The 15008-nt window shown below is 43.3% G+C and overlaps 1 protein-coding gene across 4 annotated transcripts in view; it reads right to left on the reverse strand.

Moving 5' to 3' along the window:
* RFX1 (regulatory factor X1) overlaps nt 1-15008 on the reverse strand; it is a 45907-nt gene that overhangs the window by 17518 nt on the left and 13381 nt on the right. For 2 of the 4 annotated variants that reach the window (XM_081893874.1, XM_081893871.1), the window contains exons 3-6: nt 7025-7134; nt 6332-6415; nt 2994-3086; nt 592-687 (exon numbers count right to left, since the gene is read on the reverse strand). In XM_081893874.1, coding sequence (XP_081750000.1) covers nt 592-687; nt 2994-3086; nt 6332-6415; nt 7025-7134 — 383 coding nt within the window. Of the gene's footprint in view, nt 1-591; nt 688-2993; nt 3087-6331; nt 6416-7024; nt 7135-14666; nt 14845-15008 lie in introns of those variants that run through there. The other 2 variants (XM_081893873.1, XM_081893872.1) reach the window with 2 other exon arrangements.

A 15008-nucleotide genomic window follows, 5' to 3' on the forward strand; every position in this document is an offset into this window, starting at 1 on the left:
CTCTCCAGGCCAAGTTTGGGTGGGGTGGGGGTGGGGAAGAGATGCCTGTTGTATAGGACAGTGATGGTCAAACTTGGCCCTCCAGCTGTTTTGGGACTACAATTCCCATCATCCCTGGCCACTGGTCCTTTTAGCTAGGGATAATGGGAGTTCTAGTCCAAAAACAGCTGGAGGGCCAAGTTTGACCATCACTGCACTAGGAGAAGTCCTCATGTGGGCTTCCACAACTGAGACTCCTTAGTTGATTCTGGCCCATTAATTTTATATTAGTCTTATAAATATCACATAAACACATCAGTTTGTAGCAATGTGAAAGGGACAGTTGTTTAGAGTTACACAGATTTGGTGTGACACCTCCACAACAAAACGAAGGTAAACTATAGGAAAGTTCACACTACCTTATAATTGAAAGCAGAGGTTACATGGAGTGCAATAAAGATCTTGAAAGTGCTTAGAAACCGTTAACAGATAGAACTTTGAAAATCTAGTGTGAACCCTTGACAAGCTGCAGCTTTTGCCACTCGAAAATCCGATCACGTTACCATGACTGGGAAGAGACCACAAGACATTGGCAAGGGAAAGATACAGCACCTCTTGTGCTACAGGCACTTGCTGGACTCCGTGGACCTGGAGCTGCTGCACTTGTCCCGGTTTAGAAGCAGAGTTGCTGTTCTGGACAGGGGAGCGCTGAAAGGCAAGGAAGGAGACTTTACTTTTGGGTATGGATGAAGGAGCAAGGCATAACTGCATGATGTACTGCTGTCTCAGAATTCATGCTTACTTTGTCTCCGCCTGGAATCAGGTGGGGTCCCTCCCTCAGTCATGGTACACTCTACTTCTAAGAAAAACTTCTACATGGTCATTATACTGTTGATGAACATTTTATGGAAGAGAAAGGTTGTCCAGCACTACCAATTTTTATAACAAAAAAGCAGGAGGGGACACCACACACACTGCTATATTCTTTGCTTAAGTCTGTTGGTTAGCGGAAGGACACTGAGTTGTGCCCAACATTGGGGGGCCCGTCACACACATCACGACTTCGTGCAGCTGTCGCAGACTTCCCAAGTGTCTGTGCAGCATCTCCCAACACTGCACAAGCAAGGCAACTTTCTGCCAGGCCACACCGCTCCGTGCAGTGTCTCTCAAAACTGTGCGGCTGGGGTGACCTCCAAGATGGTGGAGACCCGTGGACAAAGGTAGGAGGGAGGGAGGAGGCAGGTGAGGAGGGGCTCAGCCTCCTTCGCCCCCTCAAGATTGAGGGGAGGGGGTTCAGCCCCATCCCAGCAGACATGGGAGGGGGCTGAAGACACCTCAGCTTTATAGAGTTGGTGCCTATGGAGGTCAGAGATCAAATATTCTAAGTCACTTGCATTTCCTCCCAGGTTACATATGGTGCTATATTCTAACAATGGTCTTCTAAGGTTTACTGAATGTAGGTCTCTACAAAAATGACAGAATGAACGTAAACTGGATATTGAAAAATGGCAACACACAGAAACCAGTCCAGTCTCAGTCTCCTGGGACATTAATTGTCTAACCTGTATATTGAAGCAAAGGATGCTTTACGGAAACAACAGAATATAAGGGTGCTAAATGATCACAGCCTGGGCACAGTAACACACACACACACACACACACACACACTCTTGACGCAGAACAGGCATGTTTTCTTCTTCGGCGATCATTTGTAGTCAAGTAAGATTGTCTTCCATGAATATGGTCTTTTTAGTGTGTCCGTAAGTGACTGTGGAGGCCAATTCTAGGGAGCAGGTGGCACTGAGATCTAAACCACTGAGCCTCTTTGGCTTGCCGATCGTAAGGTCGGCAGCTTGAGTCTGTGTGATGGGGTGAGCCCCCACTTTGTCCCAGCTTCTACCCACCTAGCAGTTCAAAAGCATGAGGAGATAAATAGGTACCGCTGCAGCGGGAAAATAAACAGTGTTTCTGTGCGCTCTGGCACTCGTCATGGTGTCCTGTTGCACCAGAAGAGGTTTACTCATGCTGGCCACATCACCCAGAAAACTGTCTGCAGACAAACACCACCTCCCTCGGCCTGAAGCGAGATGAGCGCTGTACCACACAGTCAAGTTTGGCTGGACTTAACCGTCCAGGGATCCTTTACTGTTACCTAGCAGGCATGTGGTAGGGCTGTAACCCTTCAAGTAATCTGTCAATTTCTTTAGGCCACAGTAACTGAAATTCGTCCTACAGCCCTAGAATAGCCTACCCCAACCTCCCCACCCCCCAATATATTGGACTACAACCACCATTGGTCCCAGTTAACACAGATGAAGGGGCTTGTAGTCTGCAACACTGCAGGGCACTAGGCTGAGGAAGGCTCATCTAGACAAGCTGATCTGTAAGCTAGAGGAGTCCCCATTAAAGCAGATACAATCAACTTAATCCTCAAAGTGGCTAACAAATTTGATACAGCAGGTTTCCAAGGGTTCTGATGTCACCTTGTGGGCCAACTTCAAGTAGGCTCCCAAATCACTTGGAAAAGCCCCACTGGATGCAACTATGACAGAGAAATTTTGTGTTTTCAGTGCCACCACAAAGTGGGCTCACTAATTATCTCTTTTTGATCAGATTTGCACTGAGATTTATGATGTGCACGTCCTAGTAATCTTTCATCTTGCCTCATTGCTCCTACCTCACTGGTAAGCTAGGGAGCATACTGAGCTCTGTGGTGTGTGAGAGGATGCTTGGGAGCAACTGAGGTTGGATAAGAACCCATTGCCAGGTAATGAGAAGATGTTCCCAGGTCTCACAGAATATGATAGTCACAAGGGAGCTTAGGAGGAAACTGGAAATGGGCATCAACTGTGGAGGAACCAGGAAGTAGCTGATGAAGAAAAGAAGTATCGGACTGATCAGGCAGATAAATAAATGAGCAACATCATTCAACACAGTGAAGGCAAAACTAGGCTTTCTTTGACTCATGGCGGATGGAACATCTGAACAGGCTTTCCAAACATCTGGCCACCCACCTCAGGTGAAGAGTGGACCTGCTGCACACCATGGACGGCCAGCGCAACAGCTCCTCCTTTACTAGCCTGTGAAGTACTCTGTACCACCAGCCGCTGAAACAGGATGACATAAAAGAAGCAAGCGCTGGTTAATTACCGAATCTCCAGAAGACTGTTCAGAAGCTACTGACCAGTGGGCTACCAAAGAACTGCTCACCGACCAAACACACACACTTGGTGAATTATAATATGAGCAATTTTTTACTAGCTACCTTTCACATAGACAATTACCTTCCTACTCCACCCTGCAGTACGCACTGTCATTTTCTCACTCAGTTGTCAAGGTAGCCATACCAGCTAAGAGAAGGTTTTTTTAAAAAGAAAGAGATTCAGGAAAGCCTGTTGAGAGGATCAAACAAAACATGGAACTGCCTCCTCAAATGGGATGCTCTGCAATCAACCACTTCCGGTTTGCCACCAAGGGGAAAGGAAGCCGGGATCGCTATTGCAGCGAATTGGCTGCTGTTTTTGGAGTTTTGGGGTAGTTCGTAGGCAGCAAGAGCCCCAAAGAAGGTCCTGGGGATGACCAGGATGTCAAAGGCTCCTGCTGAGACCAAAAGTGAGCTCCCAATGGGTCTGATGATATTATATGCTTGTAAGCATCTTTAGAGATGGGTTAAAAGCTCTGAAAACAAGAACTGAGGATTCCCTTGGCCAGACAAATATAGGTTAAGTGTACTACTTTTTAAAAAACATTTTATTTCTACTTTTTTGTACTTCTTGAATACTATGTAAACTCTTATTTCCTTAAATTAATATAGTGGATTCTCATATCCTTAAACTGCTTTAAACCCTCCAGGAACTTCTAGACCTGGTGCAGATGTGATGCCACAGAGGAATGCAGAAAGTTTATGGCATCACAATTATGTGTATTCTATATATATCTTGTCCAAAATATATCATGCCCATAAATATAGATAATTGATAACAATGTTAGTCATTATGCCTGGATTGGGACAGGAATATTTTATGAAAAATCACTGAAGGTTTATATTATAAACTTCACAACAAAACCTTTTTAAAGTGTAAATCTTACCATTATATAATACTGATTTGTTACAATTGTTTCCTGCCCTTCTTCCAATGAGATCAGGACAGCACACATATGTCATTTCTATTATTCTAAGGACATTGTAAGCACAACATACAATTCACTAGCAGGATTTCACTGGTTAATAAACAGGCTTACTAAAAGGGCAAGATTATTAAGGTTGCTACTACTGCCTGTTTAACTTTTATATGTTCATATTATTATTTTATACTATTCTAATGATTGTTGAATGTTACTTTTTTGATGGAGGTTGCCTATTTTAAAGTTATGTTTTATTAGCACATTTTTGTATTGCACTAGATTGTTATAAGATGTACATTTTTTGTTTCTTCAGCTTGTAAACCGCCTTGAGTATTGTAAGATAGGTATACAAATTAAAAATGATGAAAATTATGATGATGATGCCTGGTATGACACTGGAAAGATTTAACCAACCAACCAAGTGAACTACGGCAAAGATACCAGAAGGTTTAGAATGCAAAAGTGACAAAGAAGTGTTGAAAAATAATGCCCTTGTCAGGGAAGGCACCTAGACTCAAATTCAAATATGTACAAAGCTAGCACACATAATGAAAGCCAGTTGGCAGCAGCTTCTTAAGATTAGGAGAAGCGTGTAAACTGAAGGTGAACATCAAGATGTTGTCTTTAAAGAAACAGTCATTCTTTGGCAGTGGAAAGTATTTCCACCAAAGACTGTTCCTAGATATCATCTCATGCAATGCCACCACACATTTTTAAGATGCTTCAGGTGAACACACAGAGAAAGCATCAAATAAAATGTATGTATTCCCTCTCCCATCTATATCTACACACACACAATCATACACTCATCCTTCCAAATACAGAAAAGCAAAGCAAATGAAGTCTTTGGACAGGCTCAAAAATACCCAGATTGTCACCCAACACATCCAAAACACAGGTGACTAGGGTACATGAGCCCTGCTGCACTTAAAAGCTTAACCCAACCTCTTCCAGGGTCCAAGCTGATACAGCCTGGGTCAATTTTTTTACACTCCAACTGTTGCAACAAGTCAGGTCCCAAAGCATGAATGCAGCCAATCCACTACACCTCTTTGATAGGAGATTCCCTGAGACCTTAGCAGAAGTACACACTATCCAACACCTCATTTATAAATCATTAGGATTGTTTTTGCCATAAAGCAGCCTACTTCAGTGCAGGAAGACAGAACCGATAGCCCTGAAAGACACATACAATACAAATCTTACATCATGTTTTGGTAAATCTTGCCATCAGCGCAAGCAAGATGTACCAATACCCCCCCCCCCTGCCACGCTGTTCTGGGGCTTCTCCTGACCACCCTGGAGCCAGTTTCAGGGACTTCCAGGTCGCAGGGAAGTGGAAGGAAAAGTCCTATTGCACAAATGGAAGCTCTCAGGCAGGGCTTGCACTGACAGGACTTGTTTGGTGAATCCCACCCTGAGTGAGTCCCATGCAGAATCATTAGTGGGATGACCACAAGGTTGAAGTTTCAACTAAAAGTACATAATTTTTAAGAGCTGGGAGGGGCTAAATGGATTATCAGGAACAACCACTCACCCTAATGTCTGACAGTGGAACAAACTCCCTTGGGAGGCGGGAGGCTCTCCTCCCTTGGAGGTTTTTAATAAGCAGAGACTAGATGACCATCTATCATGGTTGCTAGAGATGCGATTCCTGCATTGCCAGGGGTTGGACTAGATGTCCCTCGAGGTCCCTTCAAACTCTACAACTCTATGATTCTAACAGATTCTAGGACTCGGATTACTATAGAACTGTAGAGACGGAAGCGACAACAAGGGTTGTGGAGCCCACTCCCTTGCAATGCAGGAATCTCAATTAAAGCATCCACGGCAGATGGCCACTCAACCTCTGCTTAAAAACCTCCAAGGAAGGAGAGATTTCTCCAATGAAGGAGAAAACCATCAAATAAGGATTCCCTCAACAGAAATACTGGAAATTGTAGTTCTGCAAGAGGTCTACAGGTGTCTAATAAAGAAATCTTAGCACCCTAATAAAACAATTCACCCTTGGCAAAGATTATGCTACTTTACAGCTATCTGAATTAGTAGCATACAGGTGCCCTATTTCTCATGACAATAAGCTACAATACCTAGAATATATTCTCAGGACAACATCTGTATTACTGAGATGCAGACACAACAGGCAGGCAGGCCACTGGGCAGAGGTATGTGCTTTAAAACTGCACCAATTACTTGTGGCAGAATCACAGAGAAAGTTCAGACTCACCTGCTGGGGTACTTGTACACTTGTGAGCTGTAGAGGTGATACCGTTCCAGGCTTCGTCTGCACACTAGCTTGGACCAATAACCTCTGCCAAAACAAAAACAAACTAGCCAAGGATCAAGGCAAACAAAGGCAATTCACAGGAAACATTTTATCTGCTGCCAGTTTCACCTGCATTCCCCCTCAAAGATAGCAAGGCTCACTGTAAAGTCCACAAAGCACTGATATTTGCATTTAGCACAGGGGGATAATGATCCCGGCTGGGTGAAGAACCTTTGCTATTGGTTTCTTATACACAATTTCAGGAAAAGAATATGTGCTCTTACTTCCAAACCTCCCACCCTACCTACATGACCGTGTCCGTCTTTTGCTAAAGACTTTGCACCCCTCTTCCAACCCATATAACTGAGAACAAAACACAGAATTACCTACTTTTCTGATCCACAAAACAAACCCACTTGTTCTGGTTTCCAGGACCCTTCCCCTGCTCTTACCAACTTTATCCCATTCTATATTTATGGAATCCAAGAACTTTATTCACAGCTCTCCTCACCTTTTATTCTAACACCACTAATTCAGAGGTATCTGCACTTTTAAAATGTCAAAGTAGTCCTGATTAAGAGAGCGGCCCCATCTGCTTTATTACAAGGTGGCCACTGTTGAACTAACCACAGAAACTATAGTTGAGCTACATACCTGCTGAGTAGCCTGGACTTGCTGGACCACCTGAGTTGGCACCCCTGACTGTGTGGCTGTGGAGCCTGGACTGGACTCTGAAACTGTGTCACTGGGCCTCATGGAGCTTTCTGTAGAGAGGCAGATCAGAAGAGTTAATAGCACCAGCCCCAACTCTCCAGCCACCTACTTAAAATCCCAACAGCAAAGTATGTGATGCGTAAGACTAGGCTCAGAACCCCCAGCTCAGGCATTGGGAGTTCAGGTGTCCATTGCCCTAGTTTATAATATGATTCAGTGAAAACTGGAAGGCCAAGAGTAATGATTCCTGTGTTTAACTGCTAGCTCTCTGGAGTGTTCACACAATACATTCTGCCACCTGACATAGTATAGCACACAATGAAAGGACTTTGCCCCAGCATCTCTTGCAACATTGCAGGAAATCTTGGGCCACATTTTACAGATTGCACCTAAATTATCACCCCCATAAACTTTGATGCCCCAAGCAACTGCCTGAGATGATGGCCCGTGTTTTGCAGAGGAACAAATTCTAACCAGAACTACATTCCAATGAATTTCGACCTATCCAGAACTTTCACTATCCAGACCCTAACCTCAGATAGTAAAAGGAATTGTATTTGGTAGTTAAACATATAAAAGGTTGACCTTTCTGAAGCAGGAATAGACAAGAAAATAAATTCTCCCTAGAATATTTCCAAATTACTGTTATTTGGTGCAATAAATATGCAGCTGTTACTTGTTTGTGGAGAGGGTTCCATAGGTATTTCCTCAAGGCAGTGATTGCCAAGGGGATATCTCATTTTCTCAGCACTCAGTCTGCAATTTCTGGTCACTACAATCCTAACATGTGTAGTAAGAAGTAAGTACCCTTGAGACCAATGAGGGTTCTTCCCAAGTAAACTGCATAGGACTACCGCCTGAGAAAATGCTATTTGCACACAGTCACAAACACAACACTCTCTTATCACATTCATTGTGAATTAGTGCTGTGTGGAACAGGCTTGTGTGTTACAGCCACCTAACTGCCTGCAACATAGCTAGTAATAAGCAGCACAACCCCTCTCCACTGCTCCTGCCATTTTATGAATTTTAAAATGCTTTGCCAACTTTAGAGGCTGAATGAACTCTCTCACCCTGTCAGAATAGCAACAACAACAAAAAAAGAAATACACCAAAAAGGCTACCCAATCCTGCCACAGCAACATTTCACTATTTCATAAACTCCTAAAATAAAAACAACAAAACTCCGACAACCATGTGCTCCTATTCCCATGACTGGTACATGGATATTCTGATTTTTTAGATGTGGCAAACAGCAGTATGTCTGTCTCCTGCAGAAAGGCTATCTCCACTGTATAAACCCACTCTCAATTATGTCAATATAGGATATTGTATCCCTGGCACTTAATCCAAACCTGATGAAGTCATCGTGCTATAATGAATAATTCCAGGGTTTCTCATTTTCTAGACCTCACCCCTCCCCTATTTTTCACAAATTGGCAAAGGAAGCAGGTACATCTATTTCCCAAAAGCAAGGACTGACCACATGAGGCAAGCAGTAGTTGTGATAACTAGGAAGCTTCCAGTGCCAACTGCAGAGTTATGAACTCTTGGTGCTCAGGAGTTGGTTTTAACAATGCCCTGCTTGAATACAGTTTGCTTCTTTTTTTGCTGTAATTCCAGTGACCATAACGGATTTGCAAAAAAAGCAGAGAATGTGATTTAGAAAAGCTCTGACCTCTGTCACAATTGGGCTGATCCTAAGTAGAAATCCCTTCCCAAGTACTTACGGTCAAAAGGCATTGCATAAAGGCAATCATAATACATGGTGAGGCTGTAAAAAGGGTTTCAGTTCTAGTTGTTCCTTTCCTTGAGAATAAAACAGACAAGGCTTTTATAAACTGTAACCTTGGCCAGATAATCCCTGCTAGTTCCTACCAAAGCTCCAGACAGGTTGGTTTCAAATAAACATTCGCATTGTAGTAGGTACACCCTCTGTTCTCCTCAGGATGGGGTGGCGGATGCCGGCTGTTCACCCGATTGTAATCACGAAGCAGGAGTTCACGTTTCACGAGTGTCTCATTTAACATGCACAGCAGGAGGGAGAAAAAGGGCAGGTGAAGTCACTCTGGGCCACCTGCAATAGGCTTGTGCACTTATGTCCTTAGAAAAACTAGCATCATAAGTAGGGTTTCAAAAAGGGCTCTGTTTAAAAGCTTCAGCTCTTCTAACATGAAGAATTATCAGCAACTACATAACCAATATGACTATGCACATGTCTGAACTGAGGAGTGCAAAATCATATGGCAGACATCTCAACGATGAGAGAGTGTTCCATCTACAAAATAGCTGGAAGAGATCTATTCAGTTATTGACAAGGCGCTTGCAGACGCTCCAAGTGTCCCTATTTTCCAGGGACGTCCCTGACTTAGAGAAGCCGTCCTGGTTTCTGATTTGATCCTGGAATGTCCCACTTTTCCTTAGGATGTCCCTATTTTCATTTGATAAATGTTGGAAAGTATGGTAAGATATCCCTATTTTGATTGGAGAAATGTTGGAGGGAACAGAATTATCTGACCCCAGAACCGTCTGAAGGTAACCCTATTTAAGTAAGTTTTTTAATGTTTAATGTTTTATTATGCTTTTATACATGTTAGAAGCTGCCCAGAGCAGCTGGGACAACCCAGTAAGGTGGGGGGGGGGTCTAAATAGTAAAATTATCAATATGGAATGGGACGTCCCTATTTTCATAAGAGAAATGTTGGAGGGTATCCGCTTGTACCTCCCAACATTCACAGAGCTACCTTCGGTTCTGGAACTCTGAAAATCCTACTTTAATCAGGATATTCTGCTGTGGCTGACAACAGAGGGCCTGGTATTCTAGGCTAGAGGGTCAACAGACTGTCATAATGAGCCTTCCTTGAAAAGACAACTAAAGAAAATGCAGACAAGTTATCTGAAAGCAGTTGCTCTTTTCTGGGGAATGGGAGCATATAAGATCAAAGCAAACAGGAAGAAGCAGGACCAGAAAAAGGGGGACTGAAAAAGAGCCTGACAAAAATAAAAGTTAAAAGGGTTGGACCTGGGATAAGCAGAATTTAGCTTGTAGTGATTGGGCTTTACACTGTACAAGACCTAAACCACTGCCAGATGGGAGCATTTTTGAATAGGCCCTTTGCCTGGAATGAACAAGCATTCTGTTCAATGCCCCAGTGACACAATTTCTAGATTTGCCAACTCTGACATGCTAATCAAGGAAAAATGGACAGGCTTTGATCACTGGAAGGCAGAACCTTTCCACAGCTTGCCCCCCTCCTCTCACTACTGCTCTTACCTCAAGGCCCAAAGATAAGCAAACTTTCATTCAATCTTTCTTTCCCCCTTGTTAATTTCAGGACATATTGGTACTAGAACTATTTTTACCAGAGTATTAAAGGAGTATACTTCCAATTATAACAGGGTTTATGATCCCCTGGGAGCTCAGCAGAGGAACAGGGCATGTATCTGCACAAGTGTGTGTCTGCATGCACACAAACATAGGCACCGACTCCATGGGGCCTGAGGGGGCCCGAGCCCCCTCAAAAATTCGTTTGGGGGGGCTCCGCCGCCCCAATAATTTAAGAAAATTATTAGTTATATTATGCTTTGTAAAATCACAAAATTATGTTGGTATTTTTTATTTTCCTTGTTTGACGATAGTTACCTTTTAAAATACATTCAGTAATGAGTTAAAACAAAGCCACTCCCGATGTAGAGAGGGGGTGGGGTTGCGGGCTCTCGACCCATCAACAATCTCGCGGGGCTGGCGTCAGCCCCGCGCGAGAAGCGGGGATTCCCCCTAGCTCATTAATATTCACCGCCCACGGCGGCAGCCAACCGGCTGCCGCAAAGGGCAGGCCCTCACAGGTTCACTTAAGGTCGGGGCAGCCCGGGGCTCACCCCTTTCGTTCCCCCAGCAGCAGCGGTTTGGAGGTCTTGGGCCCCCCCAATATTTTTTATAAGTCGGTATGGGCCCCCGCCCCCCCCAATATTTTTTATAAGTCGGCGCCCCTGCACACAAACACATATGCACAGCCTTAACTTCTTTTGGAAACAAGTCACAGGAATAAACCTAAAGGAACAAAGCCCACTGGAATTAGCACTGATCCTGGTAACTTTGCATGGCCAGTATTCTTATTCCCATATTGCAGAATGGGCAGGTTAAGAGAGTTACTTGCCTAAGGCAACCATGGTTTGCTGACATTGTCATTTTGTTAAAAGAGAGATTATTGAACATCTCTGTGTTCTTTTCATATTTTCTGGAAGCTTGTTGCCTGCCTTAATTTTCCATTTTTCTTTCTAGGCTAATGTGTACTGTTGCTCTGGTCTGTCTCCATCGTTAGTTGAAACATCATCTTAATACTGTGACCAGATGCGGACTCCATAGCTTCAAAATAAGACTTTTGTTTGTTTGTTTGTTCTTCACTTTCCATGATTTTGTTTAGCATCTAGCCCAATGAAGAGCTGGAGAACTCAAAAGCTTGCACACTATTTGGGGATATAGTTTTATCTGCCAAATAAGGGTATTGCCTTGATATGGATTTTGGAATATCACCGCTAGCCATCATTTAATGAGCTACACACTTTGGCAACTCAGCCGAAGGACATAATTTAACTAGGATTTTAAAAACCTTAAAAACAATAATGGCAAGATTATCCAGAATAAAATCTTTGAGCAAAGTCCTCAGCTGCTATAAAACTGTTCAGTTCGACTTCACTGAAATGAAACAGGACTGGCTATATATCTCTAGCATCAACCCAAAGAGAAACCTGCTATGACCACAGATGCCACTCTGCCAGCTCGCTCAAATGTGCTCTGCATTGTTTGACAAAGAAGGGGGCAAAAGGTAATGTGAGTTTTCTGAACATCCAAATAAAACTCTCACTGGCAGCGGAATGTCTACTCAAAAGCAAACTGAATTCATTGGGGCTTATTCCCAAATGAGCAGGGTTATGATTGCAGCCTGAGAAAAAGTTTCAAAAACAATTTAGCAGAATACATGAAGCAGGAGAGTTGGACTTCATCTAGAGTGAATGTGAACACTGCCTTCCTAGCCATCTTTATTTCTGTTTTTAAGTGCACTTGTTTTTCAGTGTAGCTGAAAATTAGTGGCTTTCTTCCATTTGCTGAATGAAGAGGTCAGTGTAACTCGAAACCCTGCATATCCCTACATCAGCAGAAGATATCACCTTACTCTTTTGTTATCTCTGATTTTGTCCAAAGCACGTGTTATAACAGCAGCGGAGTAAAAGAATAATAAGAATAATAATTCTGACAACTTACAGAAAATGCGACTTTAATATTAATGGATTGATTTTTAAAAGCTGATAAATTCAGACAATGTAACTGGCCAACAAGTAAATATAAATTGAGAGAGGTTGTGTTTTCTAAACAAGCACAAGCATATACGGTAATTTGCCCAGTGGTCACTTATGGGATACAAAGAAGGAAGGAGGCGATTAATAGTGGTGCCTGAAAAGAAAGATTTAAAAAACCCAGAGATCTGTTCTAGACTCAGTTTCTCAAATAAGAAGAAAGGAAGAAGCTGTCTTGTACCAGGTGAAATCCAGTACTGTCACTACTTCATGAATCTCCAGGATTTCAAGTAGTGGACTTCCCCCATCACCTGCTAATTGATTATTTTAACTGGAGCTGCCAGAGATTGAACCTGCGGGCTTCCCTCTGAAAAGCATGTATTCTACCAATGAGCTCTGGCCCTTCCCCATGAGCAAGGTCAAATATTATTCCACTCCACTGCTGAAAAATATGAAGCTGCTTTAAATTGCAATAGGCCATTGTTCCGCTTAGCCCAATTTTGGCTGAACTGACTAGGAATGACCATCTCTGTGACGGTCTATATGCAGAGCCTCTCCTGTCCATTTGCCTCCTGGCCTTCTTGTCCAGTTTTGACACAGTGTATGAAAAGAGCTAGGGACACAGGTGGCGCTGTGGGTTAAAGCCTCAGCGCCTAGGACTTGCCGATCGAAAGGTCGGCGGTTCGAATCCCTGCTGCGGGGTGCGCTCCCGCTGCTCGGTCCCAGCGCCTGCCAACCTAGCAGTTCGAAAGCACCTCCGGGTGCAAGTAGATAAATAGGGACCGCTTACCAGCGGGAAGGTAAACGGCGTTTCCGTGTGCAGCTCTGGCTCGCCAGAGCAGCAATGTCACACTGGCCATGTGACCCGGAAGTGTCTCCGGACAGCGCTGGCCCCTGGCCTCTTAAGTGAGATGGGCGCACAACCCCAGAGTCTGTCAAGACTGGCCCGTACGGGCAGGGGTACCTTTACCTTTACCTTTTATGAAAAGAGCTATACACTTAAGTAGAAACAGAAGCGATAGCAGCTGAAGCAGGGAGGAAAATGTAGAAATGTGAAACAGGCAAAATGCAACCAATATCAAACATTTTCTGAACTCACAAAAATACCCCTCTTCCCTCATCTATACCCTGTTCATGCTTAGAGGCACTTTCCTTCAATACTCCTTCTAAGATTAGACCCTGATACTGAAAACAGGTTCCGAGTCTGGATCCTGGTAAGAATGTACTATTTTTTTAAAGGATCACATGAACCTTCGTTTGAAAAATCCAGCAGAGTTTCCAGCTCTACTGACTGAAAAGAGTAAGAACTAAGCTGAAGGAAAGACTAGAACTGGGAGAATGCACCAAATCCAACAGACATTCAATATTTCAACAGGACTCAATAGTGCAAAGTTGAATTCTGCCAGTTTTTTTCAGTTGCTTTCCATAGATATGGAAATCTACACTCTCTGGAAAAAGCTCAACCACAAGGCAAATCAAACAACTTCACTCTGCAGCTTAGGAGCTACCTGATTAGAATCAGAAGCAGTCCAGGTTTCTTTGTATCATATTTCAGGCCAGCTGAAGTGCTGCATTACACTAAGAAAGACAGCAGGAATTCTATCTGGCTGTTTGCCTTGCCTTCTTAAGATACGGAGAAGGCTCCACCAGGAAGCAAGGCAACACAGCTGATCCTACAAGCCAGTAAGATAGCACAATTGAAGACATGACAGACATGACCCATCAAGCACAATGTCTGTGCAACCTCTATGCATTTTAATGAAGCATGCACAGAAGAACTTCCTAGAGGATTGCATCCCATGCTAATTAGCAGATGGCAATGCATTTTATGCCTCAGCAACCAGAATATCTTGGGCCAGCTCTGTCAAACACAAACACACACAAACACACACACACACACACACACACACACACACACTTGTACAAGGACCTGAACACCCTTGAAGTGGAGCTTGTACTGATCACCTTTGTCTAGAGTTGTACAAGTTAAGTGCCATGGAAGGCAATGTTATTCATGTGTTTCTTCCACCAAGCAGGTCAAAACATTCAGTGAAAATGGCTACAGAGATTTTCCCGTTTAGTCTGATCTTCCTGGGTGCCCATGGCAAGAAACAGAGTGTGGAAAGTCCAATGCAATATGCTGTAGCAATCAATGAGCTCAGCTCTAAATGCCTATTTGTGGCATAATCCAGTGAAAGTTAAAACATTTTCAAGTATCATTAACGTAAAAGTGGAAGAGTTCAGTATGTGCTTGAACCTCTCCCATTTAAACTGGCTAGAATCTCACCACTGATCAGTAGGCCTGCGCAGAGCTCTGATGCAGAGTTCATGTCATGTCTCCCAGTAGACTGGATGCAGACTATAGACCAGAATAACTAAAAAAATATGTAGATAATTTCACTGACAATCATAAAAAACTGATTAGTGACAGCAAAGACCTGCTGCGGAAGACTAAGCTGGGTTCTATTCTCATTGCTACACTTAAGTTCTAAATGCAAATCTTCATTGTTGATGCTGGAGCCAGAAAGAATTCTGCAAAACTCTTTTATCAACTGCAACTCTGTATATACATTCTAACTTATTAACCTACAGGGGTTTTTTTCTGAAGTGAGGCTACTGACCCTCCTTT

Source organism: Podarcis melisellensis (assembly GCF_964234715.1).
Source record: "Podarcis melisellensis genome assembly, chromosome: 17".
Taxonomy (NCBI): Eukaryota; Metazoa; Chordata; class Lepidosauria; order Squamata; family Lacertidae; genus Podarcis; species Podarcis melisellensis.